The 16,873-nt window shown below is 37.2% G+C and overlaps 3 protein-coding genes across 7 annotated transcripts; 2 read left to right on the forward strand and 1 right to left on the reverse strand.

Moving 5' to 3' along the window:
- Positions 1 to 476: 476 nt before the first annotated feature.
- On the forward strand, positions 477 to 3,853 carry LOC105171349 (uncharacterized). 4 transcript variants are annotated; one of them, XR_848574.3, is made up of 10 exons: positions 478 to 854; positions 925 to 1,049; positions 1,678 to 1,782; positions 2,237 to 2,329; positions 2,542 to 2,616; positions 2,723 to 2,785; positions 3,125 to 3,234; positions 3,339 to 3,397; positions 3,484 to 3,609; positions 3,680 to 3,853. XR_848574.3 is itself a non-coding variant. In XM_011092424.3 (9 exons), the coding sequence occupies exons 1-8, from the start codon at positions 629 to 631 to the stop codon at positions 3,364 to 3,366; spliced, it is 825 nt and encodes a 274-aa protein (XP_011090726.1). In that variant the 5' UTR covers positions 477 to 628; the 3' UTR covers positions 3,367 to 3,397; positions 3,680 to 3,853. The 4 variants fall into 4 exon arrangements, 2 of the variants coding, with proteins under 2 accessions (XP_011090726.1, XP_011090725.1); XM_011092424.3 differs by lacking the exon at positions 3,484 to 3,609 and having other exon boundaries at positions 477 to 854; XR_016067740.1 differs by having other exon boundaries at positions 3,339 to 3,609.
- A 358-nt stretch (positions 3,854 to 4,211) lies between these two features.
- On the reverse strand, positions 4,212 to 6,066 carry LPA19 (photosystem II 11 kDa protein-like protein). Of its 2 annotated transcripts, none has more exons than XM_011092426.3 (4): positions 5,909 to 6,066; positions 5,607 to 5,763; positions 4,896 to 5,311; positions 4,212 to 4,548 (listed from the first exon to the last, which is right to left on the reverse strand). In XM_011092426.3, the coding sequence occupies exons 2-4, from the start codon at positions 5,671 to 5,673 to the stop codon at positions 4,411 to 4,413; spliced, it is 621 nt and encodes a 206-aa protein (XP_011090728.1). In that variant the 5' UTR covers positions 5,674 to 5,763; positions 5,909 to 6,066; the 3' UTR covers positions 4,212 to 4,410. The 2 variants fall into 2 exon arrangements, with proteins under 2 accessions (XP_011090728.1, XP_088741750.1); XM_088885624.1 differs by lacking the exon at positions 4,212 to 4,548 and adding an exon at positions 4,555 to 4,691.
- Positions 6,067 to 7,422: 1,356 nt separating this feature from the next.
- On the forward strand, positions 7,423 to 16,696 carry LOC105171350 (uncharacterized). Its single transcript, XM_020697505.2, has 3 exons — positions 7,423 to 8,379; positions 13,485 to 13,792; positions 16,066 to 16,696. The coding sequence occupies exons 1-3, from the start codon at positions 7,514 to 7,516 to the stop codon at positions 16,422 to 16,424; spliced, it is 1,533 nt and encodes a 510-aa protein (XP_020553164.1). The 5' UTR covers positions 7,423 to 7,513; the 3' UTR covers positions 16,425 to 16,696.
- The last annotated feature ends 177 nt before the right edge of the window (positions 16,697 to 16,873 follow it).

Raw genomic sequence — 16,873 nt, forward strand, 5'->3', positions numbered from 1 at the left:
AGATTTTAGTATAATTATAAAATATTTTTTCATTATTTAAAAATTTATAAATGCACATTTTAAATACAAAATAATTATGTCGTCCATAAGAATTACTATCTATATTATTGTTTGTTTCAAGAATAACATTTAAAAGAATACAAAGGTGGGTAAAATAAATAATTTATAAATCATATTCATTCATAAAAATACTTTATCAAATTTTAAAAGATATATAAATTTATAACTCATAGTTCAAAAGGGGAATTTCAGATTGTTTATCATAAAAATTGAACGAAAAATTCATCACAAAAAAGATAACGAAATGTTTTTGTCCTTAGACGGATGTTAAAATTATGAGGTATTTATAATATTTTAAAAAATAAAAAAATATTTATAATTATGTGAAATATAATGGGAGGGTTGACTCCTATTTTTGTATTTATCCCAAAAAGGAGAGAAATAAAAAGATGCCATAAGATTTTCACTGGTTATTGGAATTTGCCGTTCGTCCCGACTTTAGTACAATGCTAAATAGTTTGTTTCTACTTAAGTGCGACTATAGTTCAAAAGTATAACTTAATCCTATTGCCCTGAGCACCACTAGTCGCCGCCGCTCTCCGCCTGCCTCCTCCCAGTTCATCGGTTTATGGAGCTTTCTGTTTCTCACCGTTTCCTCAATTACTCCTTTTTGCCCCGATCGGCTCACTGTAAACAGCGATTCCAACTGCCGAACCACGTTCTGGTCCCGGTGAACCTTCAGCATCGCAAGGTACAACTCTTCCCCACTTACCTCGCTACTCCTCCGATGCACTCTACAGTTCCTCGTGCCTTTGATGACAACAACGGTTCTCCCTCGGTAGCAACAACTCAGGGTAAATTGTGAACTTAATTAGTGCGTTTGCGTTATTTTGACGAGTTTTTAGTAATTAATTATGATTGCAGGAGGAAGAATTGGAGAAGTCAAGAGGGTTACCAAGGAGACGAATGTGTACGTGAAGATTAATGTCGATGGTAATGCCGTGGCTGAGAATAATACGGGGATTCCGTTTCTCGATCACATGTTAGATGTAAGTTCTTTTATCTTTCTTGTTTCTCCTCTGATGATTAATGGTTGCGTTGTAATTCGGTACAAAATTGAATCTTTTCGAGTGGTTTTTGTTAAAACTACTATGGCAATGGTGTAGAATAAAAATGTTACATAAACGACTTGCAGGCTCCAATGCTGTTTTGGGTGGTGTTTGGGAGTGGGCTTGGTGATTGTATATATGTGATTATTGTTACTCTCAGTTGTAAAGTAGTACTGTCTAGAATCAGGACTATAATCTCACTTCATGTGTTTTTCTTGCTTTTGACTTACAGTAAATACTTTTACATGTTATGATAAAAGAATTATTGTTTGGTTTTTAAGGAATTGAGTATTTTCTCTCTCTTTTTTTTTCCCTTTCTGTATTTGGAGGGAAGTAATTTTTGGGGGATCTTGTTCATGCTCTAATCTTTCAGACAACCAATAGAAAAGATAAAGCCACAATTGGTGCTGTCTTAGTTGTATTTTTGCTACCTGAGATTCGATAACGTGGGTGATAGCATTCTGATTATGTCTATAGTAGCTATAGGCACTGTAACATAAATATGATCTTTTTGCTTAAATAATTGTTGAGTAGGCAATTGTAACCTAACTCCTTGATGTTTTTTCAGCAACTTGCTTCACATGGATTATTTGACGTGCATGTGAAGGCCACTGGGGATACTCATATTGATGATCACCATACAAATGAAGATGTTGCCCTGGCCATCGGAACAGTTAGTTTCCTAAAACCTATTTCTGTTTTAATTTTAATGTCCTGAATGATAATTAGACCACGTATCCATTTCATATTTATTTCTAACTTTGAGTCCCTTCTTATGGTTGCTACTCTGTGTTCTACTTAATTGGCTCTATACCTGGCAAATTGAATAGGAATTGGACTTGCTACTTGGGAATGGAGAATTGAAATAAAATGTTGAATGCCGTCTTATCTCAGAGTCCTATCTGTTCGCAACATGATAGAATCTCTACTCTCTTCAAATATAATTGATTTCATACCCATACTTGATTTAGTTGTTCTATATAAGCTCTGATATTCAAGTTGATGAAGTGCTTTGCTTCAGAAGCCTGAAAACATACCATCTTTCCTTGCAGTAGTGTTACATGAGTTTTAGCTGCAACTTTTTGTTTGTCTTGAATTAACTGCATTAACATTGGCCATCCATGCAGGCATTATTGCAAGCTCTTGGGGATAGAAAAGGAATCTACCGGTTTGGGGACTTCTCTGCCCCCCTCGATGAGGCGCTTGTACATGTTTCATTGGTATGATTGAATATGCACCAAGCACATCTTTCATTGGTCCAGCAAAGGCAGACCATCAGACCGTTACACTTGCATATAAACTATAAAGGCAAACCACTGAGAAACATATGGCATTAATTGGACGGGACCTCTCTGACAACATCAATGCTGCTTTATAAGTCATGAAAAATATCAATATTCTGCTCTATTTACTTTTTGAATATCTCTCTTAGGATTTATCTGGAAGGCCACATCTGAGTTATGATTTACAAATTCCAACAGAGAGAGTTGGAACATATGACACACAGGTACTTTATCCCATGTATATAATTTACACTTACAAGTTGTTTTCCAAGTTTTTCACTGTTAACTGAATGTAAGTCTCTTGAGTCTACTTGAACATGTTGCTTTCAGCTTGTGGAGCACTTCTTCCAGTCCTTGGTCAATACCTCAGGAATGACACTTCACATACGACAGGTACAATGTATCTGAAGTTTTTATATACTATGCTGAGAGTAGCCTGTGTGGAGACACCCTTTTGTTTCAGTGGTAGTAGACTAGCTTATTTTACATCACTTGCCCTTGTGCTCACTGGCCATTGATGCAGTGAAGGTAGTTGCTTATCTTTACTATACAGATTGCAAGGTAGAAACATAGGTGTCACTGTCTATTAAGAAAACAACTTTATATAAGTAATTTTCGACCTTCATGCTAATTCATCCTTATATCATTTCGTTTCATTTACTATGCCCCTTAGGCATACCCCTAGCATTTATAGATCCAAATTCCAAATTCGGTTCTTTGAATGGGTAACAGCTTGCTGGGAGAAATTCTCACCACATTATAGAGGCAACCTTTAAGGCTTTTGCTAGGGCTCTTCGACAAGCAACAGATTATGATCCTCGCCGCCGTGGAAGTGTGCCAAGGTTTGAATTTGGCTCCTTTGCTTCTAAAATTATACAGTTTCCATGTTAACTCCAATGCTCCTTTTATACTGTGATAAAGTTGACATGAACATTTCTCTATGCAGCTCAAAAGGCGTCCTTTCACGCACTTGATTCGTAAGTCAAGGCAGAAATTGAAGCACCTGTAAGTATCCATTAGTTTATTAATTTTCATTTCTTCAGAAAGGAAACTGCACTAGGGTTTGTCTTCCTCTACCTCATGTTTTGCAGCCTTCTCATGCATTGGATATCAGCCAGACTATGATCTGATGCACTGACATGATATATGCAAAAGATGATGACTTTAAACAACCATTTGATGAATGTACTTGTTTGTTTGGTGCTGAGAGATACAGAGTGAGAACCTTTCTTTATGCCTGTAAGCTGTAACAAAAAGTTTTTAAGTATGACCAGAACTGTTCTGCAGATTTTCGTTTGCAAATTATGAGGTATTTCAAATCTGATGGTGTTGAAGGGCTGCGAGGTTCACAAAATTCACAAAATTCTGGTTCTTTCCCGAAGTTTGGTCTTTTGTAAAGTCTGATTATGTAATGTTGTATTATGACTCAATGGCTCAATAATGTTCTTTTTGGAGAGTGTTGATCTTTTCCTCGATACTGTTTGAATCTGGGAAACATTGGAATAAAGCACTGTGCTCCTTTCCAGGAAAACTGAAACAATTGAGGGACATTTCCTCACATTCTTGAGCAACTCAGTCTCCTTGATTCTTGCTATTGCCCTTTGAATCACCCACATCTTGAAAATGTTTTTCCTTAATAATCAAACGGAAAAATTTTCATCTAAACTCCAACTAAAAATTCGAAGTTCAAACCACTGGTGAAGGCCCCAATAATTCCAGAAATGGGAAAATGTCAGACCAAAGGCTGAAGAAGCATGCTGCGATTCCAAATGTCCATCATGGTATATGTGTCAAAATATGAAACATATAAGTATAGCTATTTCAAAAAGTTGGGAGTTTTAAGCAGAACAGTAATCAGCTCTATGATAGTATTATTTGAAAGAGAACTTTATACAAACAACTAATAGAGGCTACTATATATATATATGTATGAAATGAGATAAGGCTACATAGAACAAGTAATCTAAATAGGTTCATCTTGTTCAAGAACCTTAAACACCTGAGAAAAGAATCTCATTTCACAAAAAATCTTCTGCAGTGGTCAGTTCACTTAATATTTCAGACTTGACCTCCTCCGGAAGAGGTGCAGAAGGGCCTGCCTTGGAGTAAAAGCTGGCAAGAGATCTGATGGCTTTTTCAAGCATAACATATGATTCCTGCACCAACATGCTCAAACACTATAAAGAACAGTAATCGTTCTCTCAGATGGGTAGTGCGTTTTGCAAGAAATTCATTCCTACTTGCATCAGATAATGGACTGCAATCTTATGGATGTAATTATGCATGAATACAACCAGAACTGCGATCAAGAAGAATTTTTTTAGAGACCTCAAATGACCAACTAAAAAAGCTAGCAAGTTAAGGAAGTTCATATGAACCTTCTGCATAGAGTCAATCTAAAAGTAACTCAACAAGCTTATTAACTGTTTCATCAACCATTGTCAACCAAATATTTACTTCTCCTTGTGATTTTCAGCCATATCAGTTGGTCAAAGGAAATTACCTCATTAACAACTGACTTTTGTCCCCTCCAACCGTTCAAATATTCTCGGATTGATTCCTTTGCTGCATCAGCTGTCCGTCTGAACTTAGCAATATCCTTTGTATCTTCCTTAAGTGATTCACGAAGTGTCTTCACAACTTCTCTAGCAGACTTCAAGTAAGCCTTTGGCAAAACTTTTCCTGATTTTGTTTTCTCATTAGGGTCAAACAATGACTGTAAGGCCCCAACTAAACCCTCTTCCTTACCCTCCGAGGCTTCTGATTTTCCCTCAGCCAATGCAGGTAATAACATTGACTCATAATTCAAGTTTACTAATAAAAGTACAGGAAACATGGCACCTCCTATAATAAACCGGCGACGAGGTGATGCTTCCTCCAAAGAAAGCCCTGCATGACACCTGCCCTGCAGTCGTCTACCTATCAAGTAGCCGAAAAACAAGCATTCAAGGAATATGAAAAGGGAAAAATTTAGGAACAAATGCAGTCATATGAATATGTATAAGACATCTCAAAGGCCACAGATTGATTAATATGCAAATAGAAGGTAATGACTTATTTAGCATACGAAGAACTCTCAAGAAAATAATTTAAAAGCTTCTACCTTCCCAACTCATCAACATAAAAGATCCGATCTTTACAGCACAAATCACAAACATAAACAACGTCAGAAATGGACTCGACGTTCTAGGGAGAGAATTAAAAGCAAACGCACCATTAATTCTTCCAGCGGAATTAGAAATGGCAAGTGGGCACATTCTTGTTGCAGGAAAAGCTGCCATAGTTTTGCTTTATGAATTCTAACAAGATCCTGTAGCAACTTCTTCTTGCTTCATACTAACAATCCAGAGCTCAGAATATGTATACCAACTCTGAGGAAACACCAAAAAAGTAGTACAACCAACCACATCACTTTATGTAAACTTCAGAGTAATTCAAACACATGAAAGTTGGAGAAGAGAGAGAGATTGGATTAGTGTTAAGATAGGACAAGAATTATTTGTTTTTGTGTATTACCTGGGAAGAGAGGAGGTCTGGTGCTGCTGCTGTTCTTTGTGGTTGCAAACAGAGAGTTGTCGTGTCTCCAATCACCGGTCTTCAAGAATTTCATCTTCATTCTATCCGTTGAGGATGCGAAAGGAGTTGAACTAAAGTTTCGGGGGTAAAATCGTCAATCAATAAATAAGAAGAAAATCTCCCCTCCTTTGCTGCTTCTAATTCCTTATCAGTTATCATCACCACCCCTTAGCCTTTCCTTCAACTATGCCCCTATCACACTTTAACAAACCCCAACCCCACTTTCTCACTTACAATTATTTTAAGAAAATATTTTTATTCATAAAAATATATTAAAAAAAAGTTTATATAAAATGACATTTGAAACAAATATTGGATTTATGAAAAAATTCTATATTTTCTTTAAAAGTATGAATCAGCTTAAAAGTTTCTTCTTTTTTAAATTAGATTAAATTAACTCTGCAATGTTATTTTACTAAGATAAAAATGTAAAATAATATACTTATTAATTACATTCACATTAATTTATTTATTCTTTTTAGTTACTTTTGATATTATCCATATTTATTTCTATTAATTACTTTTTCCGTTATACTTATTTACTCATATTAAACTTTTATAAAATTATAGTCGTAAAATATTATGCCTACAAGATAAAAGAATACCCTATAATATAACATGAAATGACTAAAATAATTCAAGAAAATTGAAAGGGTTTAATGCATTGAGAAATTTTCTAACATAGATATAAATGAGATTAGTCAGATCACTTGTCCTGTTAAAATAAGTCGAAAAGCAAATAAAAATTAATTAAATGAATTGTCATGTAAAATAAATATTTTAAAAATAAAAGAGGTTAAAAGATAAATAGCAATAAATTAAATCACTTTCTCTATAAAAATAAATGTCTAATTGTCTTGTCGTGTGTTGATTCGGCATCCTCAGGCATTAATATATCTAATAATGTCGTTCAATTTTTTAAACAAGTTTAAAAATAATTGGTGTAGATAGTTAGCAATCAAATAATTTTTACTTTAATGAGCAACTCTCAAACGAATGATTGGATTAATGTAATCCATCGAGCAATCCTCCAACACTTAAGTGATCAGGCTGGGAAGAGCTAAGGGAGCATGAGTACACGAGTTTCGTAATATTTTATGGGCTTGTCAAACCATGCTCAAAGTAACTATGAAGAAGTTGTGTTTCACTCTCTTTTAAGGAACGAAAGCCTTGGCACTAGTGAAAATAGTAGAGCTCGATTAGCGATGGAAACACTACAACTCAACCTTCAGTGGGCAAAATTTGGGAAGTATAATTGGTGTCAAAGTTCCGTTTTACTGGCATGCTAAAATTTCAAACACATCATTGTCCAAATTGTGGATGAAAATCAAAGGAAGGTAGGGGTAGTAATAGTATAATGAATTTAATAGGGGTGAAAAACGAATTAAACTAAAATATGTTATTTTGATGTCGTGCGATCTTCTTAGACTCCGATGCTTCCTTTATATATGAATGGAATTCAACGCTGCAAATTCAGTCACTTGAAATTAAAAACGAGCACAGCACACTCTTTCAATTTAGTCTGTTCTTGGTTTTCTCCATAACATGCCAGGCGGCAACCCTCCCAAAACCCCTCACTCCTTCCCTCCCCACTCCCACCACCGCAAATCCCGCTGGGAAAACTCCTCGTCCGCGTCCACCTCCGCCTCCGCTAAAGCCGAGCACAAACCTCCCCCCAACACCACCACTACCCCGAACAATAGAGATTCCAACAGCAAACTCCCAGCCACAAAGCCCAGACCGAGGCCGGAAAACCCATCTCCAAGACCTGAAAATCCCAACTTCATTTCTGCGCTAAGGCCCGCGTTCCCTTTCACCGATCCGCCGCCGCCCCCATCTTATGGATTCCATATGCTCGACCGCCGGAGTATAGTCCTTGCAGATGGCTCCGTGCGATCTTACTTCGCTCTGCCCCCGGATTATGAGAATTTTACACATATGCCTCGGCCTGGTTTCCGGCCCGAATTCCTTGGCCCGCGTGATTTTGGGCTTGATAGACCCCCCATCCCAATGAGCCCCGACTTTCTCGGCCGTGATGCTAGGACCCGGATTCCGGATCACTGGAATGCGGGCCCCGAGAATTCATTAAAACGAAAGTTTGGGGAGGATGAGAGGGGAGGGAGGGATGATGGGTTTGAGAGGCAAAGGCAACAGCTTTTGCAGTATGGAAATGCGAACGGGCCGGGGCCAAGTGCTGGGTATAATTTGGGGAGAGGAGAAATGAGAGCCCCTAAGAACATGAGGCTTCTTGAGGGGAGTGCGAGCAAGCTTAAGCATAATGAGGTTGACCAGAATGCTTCGAAGAAGGCATTTTTACATTTCGTGAAGTTGGTCTTTGAGACTGCAAATCAGAGAAAGAATTATTTGGCGGATGGGAAACAAGGACCTCTGCCATGCCTGGCATGCGGCAGGTGTGATGATATATGTTTAAGATTACAGACGTTTGTTTTAAGATTTCTGCTTTATTTCTCTGGTTATTTGTGAGGGTAAGTTATCTTAGTAGACTTGTGTTAGTTAAGTGGTCATTTGCAGAGTGCTTATAGATCACTTTGTAACCAACTAGTACTGAGTTGCAGGGCAGTAGGTGGGATTTTTTGGATAGTGCTATCTGAATACTTAGCAGAATTTATCAGGTGATTTGAATGCATGCACAGAGCTTGACGCCACCAGACAAACACATTATTGTCATGCACTTTCTTCAGTATCTGTGGTAGGCAACAGTGTTGGTTGCTGAAGTATTGCTAAATTGATGCTTGCTTCTTTGTTGCTTACTTGTATAAGTTCATTTGATATTGAAGATAGCAATTTGCAGGAGATGTCATCTCATGTACACTGTACATCTGTGTGCTTTTGGTGATTTTTAATTGTTCTAGGGGGTAATTGGTATAAATGTTATGATTGTTGACGTAGTGTGCATAGAATAGGAAAGTAAGGGAATAGCATTCGCCTTTAGATCGTTAGCTCTCTATTAACTGGAGGGCTCAGGGAATGTTAGCACATTAAATATTGTATTAAAGATATTAACATTTATTACATAGAGGTATTAGCATAGTTGTTAGGAGCATGACGTAAAGGTGCCCTGGAGCCATGACGCATGGCACGGCGTGAGCCCTTTTAAAGCACGGCGCATATTTGTAGAAATAAACTATATATTCATACGTCATTTCTTTTAATACCAACAATGCAGAAACATTTAAATATAAACACTAGAAATCATGTTAACCATTTAACCATAAAAGAAATATGAAAAACAACTAGTTTTAGGGAAAAGAAGAGTTCGAAAAATGCAAGAGCATTGAGCAAATCTTACTTAAAAGAGCTAGGCAACTTCACAAATCATAATTGAGCAAGGCAAAACATCTATTAGGCATAGATTAGGAAAGGGCATGAGGGGAGGATATATGGTATTTTATATTTAGTCTAGCTAGGAGAGTACTAGTGATAAATTTCGTGAGGGTATCATTCGCACGTGCGTAACACCCTCGATACATTTAGCAACAGGAACAACAAGCATCAGACCATCTATTTAGCTACAAAAACAATACCAGCTTCCCCCGGTAGCAGAAATCATTATGAAAAGGGGAAAAAAAAACATAAAATATCTATCACTCTAACTCAATTTCTTCTCCAGTCAAGGTTCTCTTCTTTTTTCTTTTTTAAATTTCTTTTAAGAAAAATTGAGTTAAAGGCTGGGCTTGCTGAAGCACACCCTTATTTAAACCTGGTCGAAACCTTCTTCAAAATAAATTGGGCTTCGCCCAACTTTTTTCAGCCCAGCCTAAAAAAGGCTGGACTTTCACCTGGTGCTACAGAAAAAGTAGCATGCTATTTCTGCAACACTTCCATTTAAATGCGCTGAGCCTGCGCCATTTGGCTGCAAGCCATGGCACGCCTTTTTTAACTATGAGTATAAGTAAACAAGGGGATTCTACGAGATAATGCTCTAGCCCTCTTAGCATTCTTATTATGGGTAGAAGTGGTTAAGATTGCAAGTTTGAAGAGGAAGTCCCAGATATAGAGGAGGTATATTTGCAGGACCCATCCTGTGTAGCAAGCCATTGTGGAGCCGTTTATAGTCTTTATGTAATTGAGGCTCGTAAGTTAAGGATGACATTCAGACTTATTATAGGTAGAATTGGGTAAGAGTGCAAGTTTGAAGAGGAAGTCCCAGATATAGAGGAGGTATATTTGCAGGACCCATCCTCGTAGCAAAGCATTGAGGAGCCGTTTATAGTCTTTATGTGATTGAGGCTCGTAAGTAAAGGATGACATTCAGACTGGTAATGTAAATAAGGAGTGTCATCCTTGTAGGGGTAATAAATAGTTCTCGTCAGTGATTTCTTTTCCTAACTGGATTATGACTCTCATTTCCCTGACGGGAAAGAAAGATCACCATAAAAGTGTATTTCTGTGGTCTATATTCCCTGGAATGTGTTTTATGTAAAACTGGTATTTTGTTATGTGATAAAGTTGAAGGTGTAAATCCTCAACTTGAAGATCGGTAGCTGTGGTGACTTGCCATATTCTTAATGTGATTAAGGTTAGGAAATCTTCATGAGCATTACTGGAATTGATTAATTACCATATGCTATTTACACGTTCACTTTGCTCTTTATTCCATTTCTAGTTGATGCGATTATGCACCAGTACTATGTGAAGCAGCATTGCCCTTAATAGGTTAACTAAAGGAATGTGGTTGATGATACATCACACCCTATCAAGTGTCCAAAAGCACTCTATGTTTTATGATGATGCTATCATGTAAGCATAGCATACTTTCAAGTTTGAAGTATCATTTCTGCATGCATATTTTTGGCACTTTTCACGTGTTGTTGCTTATTTATCATTCTTGGAGGGATGTGCTTCATGATTTTGTTCGTCAGCTTTGAACTTAGACTCTACATTATGTTTTGTTGATCGTAGTAGGGGTGTCGGGTATTAGTAATCCTTAAAACAGCTTAACACGGTGGGTTTGTAAGAAGTCTTTCAAGTTTATGCTGAAATGTAGAGTCAAATTCCATTCTCATGCCTGACCTTTGTTGTTGGCATCGGGCTAGAGTATCATGGAAGGTTCCTACATAGAGGCTTTTTCGTAACTCTTGAAGACAAGGACATAGACAACAATCCATCCACAGGGTCCTTCTTTTTCCTTAAAAGTAAAAAGTCATTTACTCTAACATCATGTGAGCCGAATGTGATTTCTTCATAGTCCTCTGGGATGAATGGACCAACGCTTTTGCACTTTAACTTTAAAATGGACAGTCGTACTAGCTCGACAGATTTTTTTCATTAGTATTCTAGAGTTCAAGTTTCATTTGGAGCATTTGTCATGGACTATTTATTCTTTGTGATATGTGCCATCTGCAAGTCTTAAATTTATTCTTATAAGAATATGAATATATGTGGAAGATCCTCTGTATGGATTTGTACTTTATGTATATGGAAATTATATCAACCCAATTTTGCAGTTGATGTCAGGGTTTTCATGCTGCCTCGGCAGATCACAATTATTATTTCAGGGTTTACCTTGCTGCCTCGGTAGATTGCAATTTATGATATAGTCCAGATAGAATGGTTTCTCAGTGTTTATGGTTACCCATGTTGGATTTTACTTTTCTTCACAAACTGTCCTTCTTATGGGGTATTCAAATAGGTTCTGTTTATTGGATTGCAGTTACTTTAATGTAAATTTGTTGGCTATAACTGAATCATAGTAACTGCCTTGTGAATACTTTATTTTGGTTGATTATTCATTTTCCGACCTTTGTGCTCTAGTGGAGCTCTATTAGCCCCTCCAGTGATTTCTTAATCCGTTTACTTAGAGAGAGTTGCTTGATTTTGTGTATATTTCGCTCATGCCTGTTGAGATGCTTGGTTCTCTGGATCTGATGTACTAGCAGTGGGTTGGAATCAAATAGTCATATTTAATTTTCATGTCTTTGCCCATATATATACTCCTAAAACTTTAATACAAAGAGGATTGTCTATGGTATTATACATTGCTACCTTGCATCTGATGGGCGATAATTCTGAAGGCTAGCATTATAATTTATAACTATTGATTTTTAGGTTTAGATAAGATAGATAGAGTTAATAATTGGAACCCTTTTGGCAGACTGCAATGTGGGTGCTTCAGCATATCACATTTTTGTCGCATATCTGATACTTGCTTGTTAGTGTATTACATTAATTTTCATTTCTGTTTCCAGATGCAAATAAATCTACGGATTCATTTTTTATGTTTCCCAATCTTGCTTCTACGTGATATTTTCCAGCTCTCGGTGTTATGGGAAGAGAGGGCTCCTCAGTATGTGCATAGCTTATAGGTTCATTGATGTTTTCATACAAAAGGTTGGGATGTTTTTTATCCTTACCATTTTCTCTTCAAAGAAAACCTGTGTTTTATATATATGAAGAATCTTTTACAACATTTTGAAACTAAACACATGTACCTAAAGTAGAGCGTATGAAAAAATGGAAATTGGAACTTAACTAAATCAATGTGAACTGTAAACACGAGAACTATGTAGTAGGTTCTTATTTGTGGAACTGCTTTGCAGAGTCGTGTTAGTACTTTATTCTTTGATTTGTCAACTATTGCCTTCACTTTGCTGTTGCACAGCTGCTGATGTCCTACCAATAATTGTGTTGTGACGTATAGCCAAATTATGCTTTTTATGGTGTTTTACTCACTATGGTGCTGTTTTACTGATTTAAATTTCTGGGTAGAAGAACCCTACTTGAATAAGTGCACAATTAAATCTAGCTAGATCTTTCTTTGGTTGTCATCTTTTGCCTCTGAGTGATCAGTTGTCAGATGCTATTTTTCTTTTCCGGGGTACTAAGCATTATCAGTCTGGAGAGGGTGTTCTGATATTCCTTGTACTGACTTCAATATTTCAGTTTTTTGCATGTCATTCTGTACAGCTATATCTCAATACTATCACTTGATATGATTAGGCTAAATTCTCAAGTAGTGGCAATAATACCACTAGTTTGGAGATTACTCCTTGAGTTTGGTGAAAAATATATTTCTTCCTCTATGTTCTCGTACTAGTTCTAAGTTCTTGTTTTAGGTTAGGTCCAGTTGACCTGGGACGAAGACATGGATTTTATGCTGAACTTGAATTTCACATTGAGGCTGATTTTCAGCTTATATTAGCAAACATCAAAGCCAGGCATTCTTCCTTGGGCAAAATTTATTTCAGTTTCGTTTATATAAATGATCTTATGATGAGAAAAGGAAAATGTACTTGAGTGAAAAAAATTTCAACGCTAATATCTGAATCTCTTTTTGGTGTAATCCTACTTAGAAGTAACTTTTGGGTTGTATTTACCCATCCACTGTGCCCTTTAAATTCGTTGACAATTCGGCTTGAAGCTGTAAGCTTGTACTGCCTGATTCAAATTCTCTGACCAAATGCAGATAGCCTAAATTTGATATCCTATTTCTTGTTGTGTGAAACTTGTGGGTTTGTGTCTGAGACTACTGCACGGTTTTGACATGAAAATACAGGTATTCAAAAGATTTTCCAGACACACACAGTCTTATCATGCATGCATACAACTCAGACAGTGCAGACTCAATTGTGGATCACCTGGCCTTTCATAAGGCTTTGTGCATTCTGATGGGTTGGAACTATTTGACGCCCCCTGATAACTCAAAAGCCTATCAGAATTTTTCTGCCGATGATGCAGAAGCCAACCAAGATGATCTGATTATGTGGCCACCTTCTGTTTTAATTCATAATACTATCACAGGAAAAGGTAGAGATGGTCGTATGGAAGGTATAGGAAACAGAGCAATGGATAGTATGCTTAGAGGTATCATGACCCCATCCTTTATTATTTTTTCTGCTTTCCATGAATGAGATGTTCTTTTAAATTGTCTGTCCATCTGTGTAGCTGCATTAGTGATTGATAATTGTGGTTATTGCATCCGCTGAAGGGTTCTGGTGTTCTTCCAGCTTATCCATGGTTATCCTGTTTACTTTGTTATCTTATATCTCTTTACTTGACCCAATCAACTTGTTTACTACCACTATCATCTGGTATGTGTATCTCTATGCATTGTTACCACACCTCCATCATGACTAGTTCCGTCCAGCGGTGGTTGCAGATTTCTGGAGGACTGCAGTAATTGTCATATAGCTTTCTTATTCTACTTGCCTCCATATCACCCAGTTGTTTCCATGATGTTGTTGAAAAGCACTTAAACTGACCCTTTGAGTTTGTGAGCCGAGTCAAGAATAGTGTTAGGTAATTGAAGGCAATGAAGGGAGTATTATTGGTTTAACTTTTATCATGTTATATATGCATAGTTTGATTATGTTATCTAATTTGGGGAGGAAGTTGTGTGAGACTACTGGTATCAAGTTCTTTGACTCTGTTATCTAATTTGGGTAGCATGCTGTGGGAACTAATGTTATTTAAGTTTCCTAGTCCTATGGTACCTTGGCTTCGTCAATGATAAGTACAAGCTACTGGGTTTAACCTGCTTATGGACATTTGGATTTAGGGTTGTCTTTTCTAGTGAATTGAGTAGCTTACCATATGCTGACATCAGGTCTGTTTTGTCGCATCACAGTCCAAGTCTATTTACATCAGTTTGACCGCACGCCATATTATTGATTAGGTCTTCAAGCTGATAAGTGGATGGGTTGTTTCGTCGCATTACAATGCTCTATATTTCGTTCTTTTGTATTTATATCTGCTATTATATTTTGCTAGCTTTGGTGGTTCATTTGCTGGATTACTGTGCAAGAGAAATGTAACTTCTGTGGTCCAATTTGCTGACATTTTTGGTTGCTGGAATTAAGTTTTAGGCTCATGGTTTTCTTTACTGCTCAACATGCATTTATGCATTGCAGGGGAATACTGGTCTTTTATTCCTCTAATTTCCTTTATTTCACTCAGAGCCTTATAGTTATTAAGACCTGCAAGCTTGCTTTTGCTATCTGAAAAGTTATATTATTCAAGTCTTTTGTTCTTTATGCCACCCGACAATTGAGAGGGAGAATGCAGGGAGCAGGTGAATTGAGATTGATTTTGACCCTTTTTTTTTATGGATTATTATTTTTTACCTTGTCCTGTTAGGCTTCATAGTTCTGGAAGTCTCCTATAGCTTATTCATGGATTAGGATACTGCTATTCCTTCTTAGTATCTGATTATCTGTTTCTCTCCCTCTCCATGTTTCTTCTCCTTTGGTAGGATTAACATCAGGGAGCAATGATGTTACTTTTCATATTGATCGCTAAGAGTGAATTGAAAAATTAGCTAGATGCCCTCTCCTTCTACAATGTTATATCATCCATAATGTATGTGCTGTCAGGACTCAGCTTAAACCTGCTTAGGCTTGTCGATCTTGTTTTAGTAATTTATGTTTTTGCAATAACGGAGGATTCATGAGCGTAGATGTGTCGTGTTAAGGAGGTGAGCAATAGCATTTTCCTCCTTTAGACTTGCAAGCTCATTGCTTCCACTCTTCCTGATTGGTTATACTTGCTTGATCTAGGAGTTGCATTTAAATTATGGCTTGCAACAGCCTATGTCATGCACTAACTGTTTTACACTTATACTTTGAATAAGTAGAATGAACTGGATCAAGTAGGTCATCAGGGTTTGTAACTCTTATGATGGCATAAATCAATTGCAAGTCAGGGTACAATTATATCCCTGCGTTGGTGGATTGCAAAAAATTCGTTTGCCCAACCGGTGAAGGAAAATTTGGGTTTTCCACACCTTGTGAGATAGTCAGTTTGCCTTGATTTGATACAAATGCTTAGAAACTTCTCCATGTTCTGAATAATTTAGGCCAATGATCCTAGACATAAATGGTTTTCTTACTTTCTCCAGAAGTTTATCAAGTATCCTTCTGACTGTTCCTCTCCATCTGTAGTATGTTTTGGTAGATAGATATCAGGCAGGATGATTCTTGTTGAGTGGTCTAAAATTATCGAAGCTGCCTTGTACAATTTGCTGTTTTATTGATGAAATCAATTTATGGCTCCTATTTCTCTGACATTTCACAATGCTTGAATGGGTTAATAATTGTGATTTAGCAATATTGGTATCCTTATCAATCTCGTCTTCATAGATCTTGGATTTACTAGTGGCAAGTCGATGTCCTTGTACTCAAGAGAAGGTCATCTGGGCATTCATACGGTAAAATTCTCAGGCGACGAGTCAGGGCTGAAGGAGGCCCTGAGGCTGGCTGATTATTTCGAGAGGGAGAAACGCGGGCGAGAGTCTTGGGCGCGCATGCAACCCGTAACACCTGGTAAGGATGATGAGAACAACCCAAACCTAGTGAGATTGGATGCCAAGTCGGGAGAGAAGAAGAGGGTATTCTACGGTCATCTAGCAACTGTTGCGGATCTAGATAAGGTAACTTTTGAGATCAAGAAGAAGGTATCAATTGTGAGCATAAGGGATTTGAAGCAGCAATCTAAATGACCTTTCAACAAACAAACACATGGACAGCTTATTATGAGTTGGTTTAATGATGGGGAAATTGAGAGGATACAAGAATTGCTTGCTTGTGATTCAGTGGGGCTCGCTTTTGTTATGAGTAAAATTAGTGGTAATAGAATGAAAGGGTTGTGAATGCAGCAGCAGAGAAATATGTGTAGTGTGTTCTGAGGGGTTGGGATATGTAATTATCTTTTTGCTGAACATGAATTTTTGTTTAAATGAAATAGTGATATAAAGATGATGAATTGAAGGCAGATTAGGTGTGAAATTGGGTGACGGAACAATTGCCTGTAAATCTCTCTCATTCACAAGACAACAAAAGAATGAATAGCTTCACAAGCAATCTCATTAGGAATATGAATATGAATATGCATATTCAACCTAGGACAGCACATCCACATCCACCCTTTCCTATCATTTATTTATTTATT

The sequence above is a fragment of the Sesamum indicum genome, linkage group LG10 (assembly GCF_026168435.1).
Source record: "Sesamum indicum cultivar Baizhima isolate 11 linkage group LG10, ASM2616843v1, whole genome shotgun sequence".
Classification (NCBI taxonomy): Eukaryota; Viridiplantae; Streptophyta; class Magnoliopsida; order Lamiales; family Pedaliaceae; genus Sesamum; species Sesamum indicum.

Coding starts and splice junctions, on each gene's coding strand:
- LPA19 (XM_011092426.3), bottom strand. CDS start 5,673: ATGGCAGCTTTTCCTGCAACAAGAATGTGCCCACTTGCCATTTCTAAT. Junction 5,312..5,606: donor TTCCGCTGGAAGAATTAATG/GTGCGTTTGCTT, acceptor GCTACTTGATAG/GTAGACGACTGCAGGGCAGG. Junction 4,549..4,895: donor AAAAGTCAGTTGTTAATGAG/GTAATTTCCTTT, acceptor ATGTTGGTGCAG/GAATCATATGTTATGCTTGA.
- LOC105171350 (XM_020697505.2), top strand. CDS start 7,514: ATGCCAGGCGGCAACCCTCCCAAAACCCCTCACTCCTTCCCTCCCCAC. Junction 8,380..13,484: donor CCATGCCTGGCATGCGGCAG/GTGTGATGATAT, acceptor ATGAAAATACAG/GTATTCAAAAGATTTTCCAG. Junction 13,793..16,065: donor AATGGATAGTATGCTTAGAG/GTATCATGACCC, acceptor TCGTCTTCATAG/ATCTTGGATTTACTAGTGGC.
- LOC105171349 (XM_011092424.3), top strand. CDS start 629: ATGGAGCTTTCTGTTTCTCACCGTTTCCTCAATTACTCCTTTTTGCCC. Junction 855..924: donor CTCGGTAGCAACAACTCAGG/GTAAATTGTGAA, acceptor TTATGATTGCAG/GAGGAAGAATTGGAGAAGTC. Junction 2,617..2,722: donor TTGGAACATATGACACACAG/GTACTTTATCCC, acceptor TGTTGCTTTCAG/CTTGTGGAGCACTTCTTCCA.